The 14,146-nt window shown below is 39.1% G+C and overlaps 1 protein-coding gene across 1 annotated transcript; it reads right to left on the reverse strand.

The window, feature by feature from the left end:
* Window positions 1-12: 12 nt before the first annotated feature.
* dnajc3a (DnaJ (Hsp40) homolog, subfamily C, member 3a) lies at window positions 13-12,229 on the reverse strand. The gene is made up of 12 exons (XM_004081777.5): window positions 11,984-12,229; window positions 11,427-11,537; window positions 11,214-11,338; window positions 10,128-10,202; window positions 9,739-9,891; window positions 9,446-9,627; window positions 9,242-9,361; window positions 8,768-8,873; window positions 8,568-8,688; window positions 2,080-2,212; window positions 1,850-1,998; window positions 13-521 (listed from the first exon to the last, which is right to left on the reverse strand). Exons 1-12 carry the CDS (start codon window positions 12,063-12,065, stop codon window positions 370-372), a joined length of 1,509 nt encoding a protein of 502 aa, XP_004081825.1. The 5' UTR covers window positions 12,066-12,229; the 3' UTR covers window positions 13-369.
* Between the last annotated feature and the right edge of the window lie 1,917 nt (window positions 12,230-14,146).

Below are 14,146 nucleotides of genomic sequence, written 5' to 3' on the forward strand. Positions count from 1 at the left end.
ACAGAACAACCATTTCCAATGAATGTACATAAATAAGTCTTTATTTACATTTCAGGAACAAAAAATTAGTTCATATAAAAATAGAACAAATTGAATTGTGTGAACTGCAGGGTGCAATACTGGACACAAACATAATTTAAAGAGTCAAAGTCATAAAATTACTGTTTACGTTTTTTTTATGCAAGGCAGGTTTTTTTGTCAGCATAGCAACAGACCAAAGCGGCCTGAAGTGGAATCGTCGTTGGTAAACAACAAACAAAAGTCTGATTTAAAGGCCGTGAAGCTTAAAGATCATTTGTGGAACAATCTCCCTTTTAAATAGGGAGGACAATAGAAAAATCCCACTCCAGCTTTGCTGGATAAGAAACCTCAGTTGAAGTTGAATTTAAAGTTAAAGGGTCCCGAGCCGAAAGGATTGAAGCCCTGGAAACCATGGAAACCGCCGTTGAATGGATGATGGTGACCCTGCTGGCTGTCTGGATCCATGGGGTCTTCTCCTTGGTCAAACTTGTTTCTCATCTCTGAAGAAGGTGCAAATACATACATCAGAAAAGAAAAATGGAAGGATTTCATTTAAAAACAAAAATCTTTCAAATTATTTTTTTGGGGGGGGGAATAAAAACACTGATTTGAAAATAGATCCAAAACTCTAATCTATAGGTTTAATCTCTGAATCAAATCGATTTTTAGTTACATTTCTTCTGTGCTGAAGAGATAAAAATAAGTCAAATTTGCAGAAACTTAAAGTTAATAAATTGGGCAGAATATGAAATTGAAGGAAAGAATAATGAAAAGAAATGGGATAATTAGTAAAGTTTGATTTAATCTTTCAGCGTAGAAGTCGGTAAAGTTCAAATGTTGCTGCTTAGGACAATATCCTGTTTATTTACCTCATATGTACAGAGCAGTTATGAGCTAAAGAAAGAAAACATTTGTGGAGGGAAAATTATTTTAGCTCATAAATGAAAGAAAACAATTGTGGAGGGAAACCCTGAAACCAGAAGTGATCAAAACTGGATTTGTCATTTGTTTCTGAGAATCTGCAGATACCAAAGGCCCGGACTAATACTTTTTTAAGACATTAAAAAATAATAATTTTCTTCCAAAATCATTGTTTTAGCCTAAATACGTTGAGTTTTCATTACTAGCCTATCTCAATGCAACCATTCCTTGTTTTGGTTGGTTATGGATACACAGATAGTTTGAAATGTGTTTTTCCCAGAGCTTGTACTTTGTTGACGGTCCCTTGGTTGCCGTCTCTCCGTTTCATTTGTAGGTCGTTGTTTGACTTAAGACAAACTCGCTGTCAGTTTAAATGTTTATTAAGAGTTATTGAGCCTGGAAGTCTAAACCCGGGAAGATCTCACTTTATCAGCCGTTTTTGTGCGCCTGCTGCTCAGACCCGTGCTGTATTCTGCTGCGGTTCACAACAATACAACGTTGGGATCCGTTTATGGTATAGATATACCAGTATATTATTGGAATAATAAGCTTGAAACTATCCGATTCCTGATTGGGATGCAACAGTGCAGTCTAGTACTACTATAATGTATGAGGGATGTCCCGATCCATATAACTGACCACTGAAACTGACCTGAATTCTTGTTTGCAGCACTCAAACTTTTATCCTGCTTCTTGATTTGAACCATTCCAGATTTGTTTTTGTTTTTTTACCTCTAGTAAACTTGATGGCTTTTGTCATTTAGACCCAACTTTTCAAACGGTACTGGAGGTTCTGACCCCCCCCCCCTTAGTGGCACCAACAGAACTGGAGAAAGTAACAAGCGGCTCCTGGAGAGCCTCCCATTCATTGATGGATGCTTTCCAAACAGCAGAACAGACCGGTTACCTGGATCGGTGAGGACCTCTTTGGCCTGAGCGATGTCTATGAACCTCTTCTCTGCCTTCTTCTTTTCCTGCGGATCCTGGAAGTTGTCAGGGTGCCACTGTTGTGCCAGCTTCCTGTATGCTTTGATAATCTCCTTCTTCTTGGCGGTTCTGTGACCACAGAGAGTTCACTGATCAGCATAAGCTGAAGCTAAAACCTACACATCTTTGCGAATTCTATTCGATCGTCACCTCTTCACTCCCAGGATTTTATAATAATCCCTCCTCTGAGACTGTTTGAGAAGCCGCTGTGCTCGCTCCAGGCCTTCTTTGATCTGATGGTCATTCTCACTGTGTTTTCCAGCAGTCTCATAGTCTTTAATAGCTGCAAAAACAGACCAAAGGACAAGAATCAGATGGATATTTGTTAAAATAATCAGTTCTGACAACAAAGAGCATTATAAAATAACCCGCAACCATGAGCAAAGTCTTTTTCCCCCTCTACTCTTAACCACAAACGTGTAGACAGGTTTGCGGCTGCTACTCATGGGTTTCTGTAAAGTAACCTAAAAGTATCAGGAGCAACATTAACTAAAGGCAAAGCAAAGGAGGCGTTTTTCTTTTTGAAAGTGGCGAGCTCCTGCAGGCGGCATCCAATAAAAACGAGGCAAATCTGGAACAGCAACCCGTTCCCACATAGCAGACAGGGAGGGGTTTTATGTTTGCTGCAGGGTTTGGTCAGAAAACAAAGAAAGGGAAGTCCAAAGTACATCGGTAGCTGAAATGAGGAAGACGGAACTTCCTACTGCAGCAAAGACTTTCACTGATGCATTCAGCCAGAAGAGTCAGTGAAACTGATGAGCCAATCACAACTAAATGCACAACAGAAATGATAGAACGTTACAAGAAGCATTATTGTGCTGCTGACACAGGAGGCAGAACTCAGACTGATTGTTTCATCTGGATTAGAAATTATCTATGGGATTGCATATTTTATAGAGGATTTGAGGTAAAAGACTGTTCATATAGCAGAAGACTTGCAAAAGTTTACAGAACTACAGCCTATCTAATTTATGCTAAATGTACAAATATGCTCATTTCAAGTATAAAAACTTTGAAACAGATTATAAACACAGCTCTGAAATAACCCCTGCCTCATTTTTCATTTTCTTTTTACAACTGAAACCCAATGAGATTAGAGTATTTATTAGAAATCAAATCCTAAAATACTTTGTCTTTCACTAGATAAATCGTCTAACGCATTAACAGCACTGACCTCACCTGCTTGTTTACAAGCATTTTCCTTGCAAATGACAAATTCAAATTTGGGTCCTAAACAAACACATGAGGACAGTTTCAAGAAGCTGATCAGCATCTTCAGACAGTTTGTAAACTCAGCTGATAATTTAAGCTCAATTTCAATTGCATTTGGCCTCCCCTGTTTGTCAAAGTCGAGGAGAAGAAAAGGGCCTGAAGTCTCCCTCCGATCATCTTTTGATCTACCGTAAAAGCGTCCCCGGTGGTCTTTCAAATATGATGATGCCATTTTAGACTAAATCAAAAAACCTGTGTCGATTCCTTGGACATCGTTTTTGCACAGAGACAGTGGTTCATCAGAAATGTGCTTCCGAATTGTGGGTGGGACTGTCGGCTTTTGTTTACACGCTCATCCGCTAGCTTACAGCCCCTCACATGGTGAGCATCATCAGAGCCATCCAGCCGAAGAGTTTAGATCCAGATTCCAGCTCCAACATGGACCTGTTTGTCTGCAATAGGATGCATCAGAATGGAGCGGAGCAGGAAGCTTGAGGCCTTTTTCAAACGGCATTTTCTCTTCTGGTTCCAATTTACAACTATTAGAATAAAGAAATACTCAGAAATGCAACTTTAGGCTTCATTTTCTTTGTACATGTCCTCCATCATGGGAAGAAGGTTGCAGCAACATGTTAAAAACAATTTTCATTGGAGTTTGTCTTAATAGTTTAATAACTAAACAAGCAAATCTGCAGTTTAGCTTCTAAACTGGTCAGGCCGACGGCATCGGCAACAAAAAACATTTACAGCTGCTATTAACAAGATAAAAGAAAATATGAGATTTAAGACAATTTGGATCCGGTTTTATTCCAGAAAAACACTCAGATCTGCACTTCTAATTAGAGATGAAAGGCAGAGTGAGGAACTAATGCCTTTGGAGGACAATTTATTGGTTTAGCCTCCGTTTTCACTCACAACTCGACGTCATCGGAGTCCTAATAAGCCGTCGATTGGCGGTGGAGTTTGCCTCCTCCGGCAGCAGCTCGGGGCTGTTATGGTGCACGCGTTTGGGTGCTTTGAGGCTTGTTTACTCTGATGTCTGAGGTGAATTATAAACACCAGAGAGTTCTGACAGGTTTTAAAACCCACATGGGGTCTTGCCTTCCCTCACTGCTGATTTGTTCGTGTTAATGGCACCACCACCTGCATCAACCCAGCTCAGGATTTTGATGGGAAAAATATACTTCAATCTGCCACAAAACAGGCACTGACAGGTCAAATGAGACGGTTACTGAAGATTTCAGCATGCTTTTGTCATCTCTGAAATGGGAGTTTGTTTTGGGCTAATTTGCTCGCAGCCTGAAGACCTGTTCATCATTTCAGCGGAGATCCAACGCTGCAGATCTGCTCAGCAACTACTGTTGAGCTGCTGGATGAAATCACTGTCTACTGTAATATGATCCCACAAGACAGGAACTGCTTTGCTCCTGGATCTAATAAGATCCAACCATTTATCATCAACGTTGCTTATTTAAATGTACTGTATACTCCTAATTGGATTTAGTAATCAGGAGATGCATTGTGTCAAATGAGACTAAATGTAATCGCCACATTTCTGAATTTATGGAAAGTAATAAAAATGTTACAAAAAGATGAAGGTGTAGGGTGTAGCCGACATAAATCTGAACATAAAAATGATTAGATTTAAGGTCAAATGAGGTTTCCAGGCAGACTGGAATTCCCTGTGATGTTACAGGGACCCCTAGTGTTAGATTACCGCCATGACACCTGACAGCTTTCTGATAAAGTTAGACTGGTAAAGAGCCTACAAAGTGACTTCATCCAAACTGATAGGCCTTTCACATGAAAAAACAATTTACTTAAATTAAAAAAAAAAAAAAAAAAATTGTATAAAAGAGAGCAAAGCAAAAAGATGATCAATTTTGCTAATATTTTAAAGAGCCACTCTGATGAAAATTGTGTTTATTGCATTTTTCTGATGGAAGAAAGATAGATAGATAGATAGATGACTTTATTAATCCCACAATGGGGAAATTTCATTTATCTGTGGCAGCAACACGACATTCGGAAATAATCTATATAATATAACATCAATAAAGGACATCACAAATTACATTTATATTAGATAATTAAAAATATTACTAAAATTGTTATGAAAAATTATTATCAAAAATGAGATTCTTATTAAATAAAGAAATAAATATTAAATAAATACAGCTGCAAAAGTGTAAAAAACATGCGGTCTGCAAAACATGTAAACTATAAAAAAAAAAAAAAAAAAAGTAGCAGACGAAAAAAGCTGTTTGAAAAAGAGAGTATTCTGGGCGGCGCACAAGCTCCCCGCACTCGGCAGCGGTTCGGGGAAAGGGGCGTGGTTGCTCCGCACCAACAGTCCACAACTCTAGAAAAATTCTGAGGAGAAATTCTCATGAACTCTGCAGGAACTATGTCCTAGAAAATAACAGTCGTTTCAGTTTAGACGGAATTGAAGAACAAAAAATTAACCTAAAAAAGAAGCGTCTTGCGTTAAATAAAAATAATATATTGTGGGGGGGGGGGTCATTCATTCTAATATAACACAGCACCAAGCTACATACTAACCTTATCTGCTCATAAAAACCAAAAATGTCCTACACATAAGTTAAAAAGCAATTTTTTCTTTCTTCAACTTTCAATTGCAGGTTTCTTATAGCTTCCATGAGCAGATGAGGTTAGTACCCACCCAGCCTGTGTGTAGTTTGTAGCTTTTGTGGTCCTTAGAAAATAAAGTACACACTATTATAATACATGAAAAAGTCAGGACGAAGATCCCTTTTACTGAATGCAATACGCTTCCATAAAAAAGCTTCGACAAATTCTGTGCAGTTTTATCACCTTTGGCAGACTAAATATGAACACAGTAAACCCTTGTTTTTCGCAGGGATTACGTTCCTAAAAGAACCCGTGATAGTCAAAATCCGTGAAGAAAAAATCTCTTTTTTTTTTTTTACAATTAAATACTCTATTATACATTGAAAAGAAAGAACAAACCATTTTACAGGCTCAAGCATTTGTTTCACAAATAAAAGTACTTTAAAAACGTTTTTTTCAACAAATAACTTCTGTACTGTACTGTCAAATAATTTTAATCATCAATGTGAACAGAAGGCTTCAAATTGCGGAGATTAGCCCCGCCCACCGCGACCAGAGTATTGGATTAAACGGGAGAAAATACAAAGTACAGTGGGACAAATAGTGACTCAGGTGTATTTCACTGCTCTTCAGACTGAGCCGCTGCATCCTGACTCTGCTCTGCAGTGTTTTCTTCTTTTGAAGCCCGCGGTGCAGCTGTGTTTGTTCGGGAGAAGAGCATAGTGATTGGCAGTTGTTGTCGCTCTTTTTTTCTATGGGTTTTAGAGAAACTCGAAATTGCAAGAGAATTTGCACGTACGTAATGTTAATTTGGCAAGCTGTTTTACGTACCTGTACACTTTAAACTGCAACGTTATTGACGCACAGGTACGGAAGAAGCGGAGTGACTTTTTAGCCAATCAGAAGGCAGAACATAATGCACGATACAAATCCGTGAAGTAGCGAAACCGTGAAAAGTAAACCGCGTTCTAGCGAGGGATCACTGTACATCAATCTTAGAAGACACCTCTATTCACTCCCCCTCTAATACCATTGAGCTTTTACAGAGTTTATGAAACCGTTAAAGTTGTAAAAACAAAACTCCTATTGAAAAGTATTTTAAAGCTTCTGTTAGTTGAATACACCAGTTTAAACGACAAAAGCAGTTCCAGTTGGTGGTAGGACAGTGAAACAAAACCAGACCGCTCAACTTCCGGCACTCCCCTGTGGACGTTCTAAAAACAAATCCTGCCTCAAGATCAGCTCCAGAAACTGTCAGGAGAGTGAACAACTCTTTCTACACCTTTAAAAAACACAAAGACTAGAGCTATGAAATGTGTGAGCTGCATCTATTTTCATTGGAGATTCTGGACTTTGCTCTTAAGTTTTCCCTCTGCAGACAGACTGACAGGTGAGGCCGAGCGAACATCTACAGGCCCAAGAGATCCAGACGTTAAGTTGCATCAGAAAACAGCCAACAATCGGATGTTCCTTTCTGGTGCAACACCGGCCCAACACATGATTCATTCATCATAGAGCTTCACAGGAGGGAAGAAAAAAAATCCTAAAGTTTTAAACTCCAAATTGATAAAATTTTGATTTTATCAGCAGATGTTTTGATTTGAAATAAACCCAGCTGGTCTGCACAAGCAGAATGTTTAACACTCAATGCACTAAAGCTTTTTTTAATTAATAGATCAGATGGTTTTGCAGGATTTCCTGTTGCTCTGATTGATTGTAGTTAAGCTGGTTTTCACAGCAATGTAGCATTAACTTTCCCGTACATCTTCTACAGCAAACCTTGAAATTTGGATCTCTTTGGCACCACACAGGATCTTTCTGGTGCTCCAGACTAAAATTGAAAGCTTTCGGATATTTTACAAAAGCATCACAAACAATCTGAGGGCAACGGTTCCCCAAAACACACAGCAGCACGTGTCAGGCTCCATCTCCGCCTTAACGCCACCAAACCAAAGTGTTTTCTTTTCAGTCAGATGCTTGAAGTCACACCCCTCCAAAATAATCACTTATGCTGACGGAACAGCACAAGTGTTAGTTACAAACATCTGGGCATCTGGCTGGATTCATCTTTGTCTTTTATCACCAACATCGATAAAGCTTTGTTATAAAGTCTCCTTCACCCATGACAGCAAATGCACCTCAGGCAAAATGACTACTTTTTCCTAATCCTAATCATGCTGACATCTATAAAATGGAGTCAAGCACAGCCCTCTATATAAAGCCACCAATTGCTTTGGCTTTAAAGACCCACACTGAGGAAAACTGTGTTTAACATGTTCTTGTGGCATTTTTCTCATGGATAAAATTAAGCTTAAAAATGCATCTCTGAGTATTTCTTTGTGCAAATCGTAGTGAAACTGTGTGTGTGTGTGTGTGTGTGTGGGGGGGGGGGGGGGGGGTTAGAAAAACCTTGTAGTTGTTAAGTACAAAAACTACAACTGGCAGGCCACAAGCTCGCTGCTCCGCTCCACTCTGATGTACATCTTTGTTTTCCTCATCTGAGCTGGAATCGGATCTAAACTGCACAGCTGGAAAGCTCTGACAATGCTCTTCATTATTTTGCACCGGTAACGTCACGCTGTGATGGTCTGTAAGCTAACAGGAGAGCTTTAAAATCTATGAAAGATCATGGTATAAGAAGTGAGTTGGATAAAACAGAAACCAATGGGGGGAGTATGCCGTACCAGTGGCCCCACCTACAACTTAGAGGCCAATATCTAATGACTGTAATTCTTGTGTCGGTTTTATATCTGTACAGCCTTTTGGCCGGGTCATATTTGTAAATAAGAACATCTACCTGGATGAATAAAGATACTACTACTGCCGCTGCTTACCTTCCTCATACTGTTCATCTTGGACATAAGCCTCCGCTCTGTCCTTCAACACATTGACATTCTCAGGATCTGACTGGAGGACTTCGCTGCACACAGAGATGGCTCTGCTCGCCTGCTGGTCCTAGCCACAGGAAAGATTGTGTCAGATTCCTCCATCCGGTATAAAGAAACAGGTTCACAGCTGCACTGCGGGGCTTTACCTTTGCTAGTGCGTGGCAGATTCGCTCCTTTGCCAGGAGAGTAAACTGCTGCACATTGGGCTCGGTTTTCATCACCGCCTCATACTTGCTGACTGCATCCACGTACCTAAAAACAGCAGGAAGCAGGTAGGTGTTTCAGCTTAATGGGTGACAGCATCACTTTGTCCCCGTTTAGTCCTGCGACCGTCAGAATTAAGCATGTCAAATGTGATGTGACATCCCTTCACATTTGAAAGGGATTTGCATGAGAGCCTGTAATAACCAGGAAGTGGGGGTGCTTCTAAATTTTAAAAAGGACATTTCATCTGTGGAATATGGAATATAAGACAGCCTCAAGCCACACAAAAATTTAGCACCGAATCTTATTGATTACATGCAGAAAATAAAACAAACTAGAATGAAAAAGGGACCAAATTTAATAATTAAAAGCAGGTTTTGATTTCCTCAGATTAATTTGCAGGTATAAAAACAGACCTCTGTTCCTGTATGAGTTCCTCTGCAGACTGAATCTGTTTGTTCAGCTTCTTGACCCGCTTGTAATGATTGTAACACTGCTTGTGATCAGGATCCAGCTTCAGGCACTCGCGTACTTCACTGCAGATCCCAACAGAGAACATTTAACATCGCGATGAATGAGTAAGAACAGAATGAAAGCTTTAAAAGAAATCTGAATCTCACTTGAGGGACATCTCGTGGTCTCCTAAATCATAGTAGATGGTGCTGAGCTTGTAGAAAGCCTGCGTGTTGTCGTTCTTCAGTTTGGAGGCAGCTTTAAGGTCGCTGACGGCCTTCCCCATCTCTCCCATTTGAATGTAACACTCTGCTCTCATCTCACGCGAGCTGGCGTCCCAAACGCACGTCTACAACAGGGAAACACCAGCTCCTAAACAAACATTGGCTCCAGTCTGCTGCTGCACACATGCAAGGTCAATGTTAAGCATGCAGATAAATGAATCGCATTTGCCTCTTACCTCGATAATGGTGTCAAGTAGAGTTATGGCTGTCATGTAATCTTTCCCGTTGAAGCTGCTGCGTGACTGAGCCACCAAACGCTGAATCTCATCTGACTTTGCCAGCTGGCTTTTGGCTTCTCTCTCTTCCTTGTCGCTGGGGTTGGACTTCAGCTGGAAGATTTAAGATGTGAGACATTTGAGCTTTAATATTAAAATAGGAGATTCTACAAAACACCTGCACTGCAGGAAAAAGTCCATCCCTAAACCACATTTTAAACTGAAATTTGGAATATTAAAGATAGCAAGCATCATTTTAGTGTCAGATTTTCTATTAATTTGTTAGTTCAAATGTATACATACAGGCAAACTATGCTGGATCTCATGATAACCTCCTGTTTTCAACTTACCACCTTCTTGAAGTCACTTTCTGCTTCATCAAGCTTCCCCTGCTTCAGAAGAAGGTTTCCTCTCTGAAGGCGCGCCTGTTGAGGAACAATGAGCATGGGGGCAAACTCAGGCAATTTACTGGACGGATGATAGCACAGTGGAGTCTGCAGCTATACTAACAACCATGCAAGCTGACACTTGAGTACAAATCGCACAAATCCACAATTGAGGCATCGTTGAAAAATACCACACTGAATTGATTTTAATCCGGAAGTATACAAATGGCATAGGTTCAATTTCAACTAAATGATCCCCTCCAAGGCAAATTGTGTTTTTGACGTGTTTTAACATGTTGTGTAGCATTTCTCTGATGATAAAGGGCATTTATAAAGAAAATAAATTTAAAAATTGCATTTCTGAGTATTTCTTTATTCAAATCATTATGAAAATATGTTGATAAGAAAGGATGTAGAAGTAACGTAGAGGCTACTACGGCATGCCACAAGCTCCATTCTAATGCATCCACTTGTAGATGACTAGAACTATAGACGTTTTACTTTGCCTCATCTGAGCTGGCATCAGACTCAAAACTCTACGGCTGGATAGCTCTGATATTGCTCGCCATTTTTGTTTTAATATTAGGTTGGGGTTGTAAGTTAGTGGGAGAGAGGGTAAACAAATGCTGGGAAATGGGGATGCCCAAAACACAGGTGAATTTCTGATGAACTACTGCTGCTCTGCAGAAACTATGTCCTTAAAAGATTAGATTTTTTTTTCTCCCTAAAAATGGCATAACCATAACTAAAAGACAGCTGGGAACGCTTTTATTATAGATCAGAAGACGATCGGAGTGTTATATTTGCAAGAAAAAAGTAAAGGACAATTCATGCATTAAAAAGGTACCATAAAAGCATTTTTGTGTGTGAAAGAAGTACAAGAAAATACTTTTACAGAACACAAATCCATGACCTAGATGTATAGTTAAAACTTTATAGCAAGGTATCAATTCGAATTTATCTTTGACTCTATAGTAAGTGCGTGAAAATGGGATAACAAACAATGTGTAACAAAAATTATTTGAGATAAATGTAAAATTGATAACTCACAGATGTGAAATCTGGCTTTAGTTCAATGACTCTGCTTAAATCTGGAAGAGCAGACTTTGACTTCCCCATTGCTAGGAACACTGTAGCTCTCCTGTAGAATGCCATGTAATTCTTCGGATCTCCATCTAACAAAACGTGAAAGAAAATGTAAAGAAAGATGTGCACTTTCTGAAAAATCCATAAATATGTACAGTCTGTCTGTGTGTGTCTCACCCACTGCGGCGTGAAAGTGAGAAAGAGCATCAGCCAACTGTCCAGCAGCGAGTAGTTTCTTCCCCATCTCCATGTGGTTGTCCACACTTCCATCTTTCCCACATCTGACTCCTGAACACCACAAACGAATATCAAGACAATCTTGTACCAAAACAATTGGGAAAGAGCCCCAAAACCCGTGAAGTGCTCACTTCTGTCAACAGCTACAGACCTGACATGTACTACTAGCTTTAACAAGAAATATAAAAACGTCCAGAGACAGTTTTATTCGAAAAATAGACATTAGGTGACTTATCAAACCAGACTTGAATGTTTCATTAATTTGCAGTTTCAAATTAATCGTTAGCGGCGAGTTAAGAAGATAATTAGCTAGCTTAAAACCGGCTAACAACTTAGCAAGCTAATGCTATCGCTGACGTACGTCAACTCGTTCAAAACAAACTGCCAAAGGACCCAAAGTTCAAATTAACATTCAACCTTCAGGAACTCAAAGCATACTATAGTAAAGTTGAGTTGTTAATAATAATAATAATAATAAGCATAAATTAGTCTCTTACCTTCATATCGCATATCAATCAAAACCAGAATATAAGGCATGTAAGTGAGTATTTTGCTGGTGACATGATCAATGGACACCATGGCTGAATTTGGATGTTAAATCTTTCTCTCCCGTTAGGGCAGCTGACGTTGATTTATTTGATGGATCTTCTCTGTTGTTCCATGTGTGAGTCCTTGTGGGGCATTTCTTCACCCAAATGAGGGGCAAAACGCTACTGCCTGATCGTGGGGGACGCCGATTGGCTGGAATGGTTGGAAAACCCCGCCCACTTGACTTGGTTCAACAGACAGCAGCCACGGCAGCAAAATGAGACTGTGCGCTCGAGTGCGCGTGCGTGCAGTATGGAAAAGTGGATGCATGCAGCTCCACTGTTTTTTTATTTTATTCAGTTAGATGTATATTTCCCCCCCAAGAAAATATAAAATTGTCTGAGGAAAATGATGGTGACAACAAATATTTGTATCCAAGTGTTAATTCGGTTAGAGAACTCATGTAATATATGTAAACACTCCAAGATGGTCTGAAATGAGTCATTAAACATCCTCACAGGGAAGAAAAACAACACATTTTCCTCCACTATCACTAGAAACCTACTTAACATTGCTTATAATTGTTATGATTATTCTTTGACTGGGTGATCAAATCACACATTTCTATGTTATTTCATAAGGTCTTGTTAACTTTGAGAGAAAATGGTTGCAAAGCCTCAATTGTGTTTGAAAGTTATATTACTTTTACAAGGTTTGGACGAAGACTCAGAGAAATTCAAAAGAATTGCAAAAGTAAATACTTTTTTTCAGCCAATACAAAATACAAAACCATTACTACCACAGAGTTAAACACAGCATTTATTTACATTTAAATATTCAGCCAGGTTTCAGGTTAAGTTGACTTCTTTATCTGTCAAGTGTATTAAAATCTGTTGGACATCAGATGTTTGTTAAGCAACACCTGGGAAAAGCGAAATCAACATTTATAAAAGCCAAAGGTCCTGCAATCAGTAAAAGGATTGGTAGCACTAGCATGACAGAATAAAGGAGTAAATAAGAATCGCTTTATAAAGCGATAGTGACATTTAGAACTTGGTTTATTATCTTACTGACCCTTCAACCTAATAAACAAATGTACTTGCTAGGGGTGTAACAACTGACTCAATAGATTATTCAATTTATGTTCCTTCTATCCAACCAGATCAATTTGTTTGAGGCAAGTTATTAATTGAATTGACCTGTTGTATACCATTATAAATCCCAGCAGACAACACACAAGTGATTGCAGCAAAAAAAAAAGATCAAACCATCATTCCAGTCCAATGTGTGGAAACACTTTGAATCGACCAAAGACGTGACCAGACACTGTGCTAGAATGTTCTAATAATGTTCCGTTTGTATTTTTTTGATGTGGAAAAACACCAGCGGGCTGGACGTTATGAAACTAAAATGTGAATGAATTTGACATTCATTTTTGCTGACTTGTTTGTACACATATTTAATTTACACTTAATTATCTTGCAAGAAATACAAGGAATCTGGAAAACTTCACCTGCACTGTTCAGTATCCAGGTATTTATCTCTGAATTACACTGGTTACAATTCTTTACCTAACGATGTCCTGGATCAGTTTTAGGTCAGTGAATCGAATCGTTCAAAATGAAACAATATCAACTATAAATCACAAATGATAACAAGAATCAAATTGTTGCTAAAATGAATTGTTACATCCCTAATACCCATGCCGGCTCCGCTGCTATACATGGGTCACCCCCAAGGGCAGGTTCAGTGTCTTGTTCACATGGGCGGGCGGGCAAGGGAGAACAGAACCTGGGATCCTCCAGTCAGAGGTTATATGGTCTACCTCTCCACCACAGCTGAAGTGGTGCCAATTGTGTCAATATTTTGTAGCACTTCAACTACTGGGGTTAGGATTTAACACTTCAACATTTAAAACCACACTACTTAGATGCCTCTTGTGCATTTAAATAACAATGCTAAATGTATTTATTTTTACTAAAGGATATATGTGTCACTGTAAATTCATGCCATGTCCCCGTGAATCATAATTTGAGAAAACGGCTGCAATCTGAAGCCCTACAGTTTTAAGCAAATACTCATTTGTAAAGTACAAAATACTATTTTAATAAAACATGATTTGGAGTGCAGAC

The sequence above is a fragment of the Oryzias latipes genome, chromosome 21 (assembly GCF_053564925.1).
Source record: "Oryzias latipes strain Hd-rR chromosome 21, Olatipes_Hd-rR_3.1".
Lineage (NCBI taxonomy): Eukaryota > Metazoa > Chordata > Actinopteri > Beloniformes > Adrianichthyidae > Oryzias > Oryzias latipes.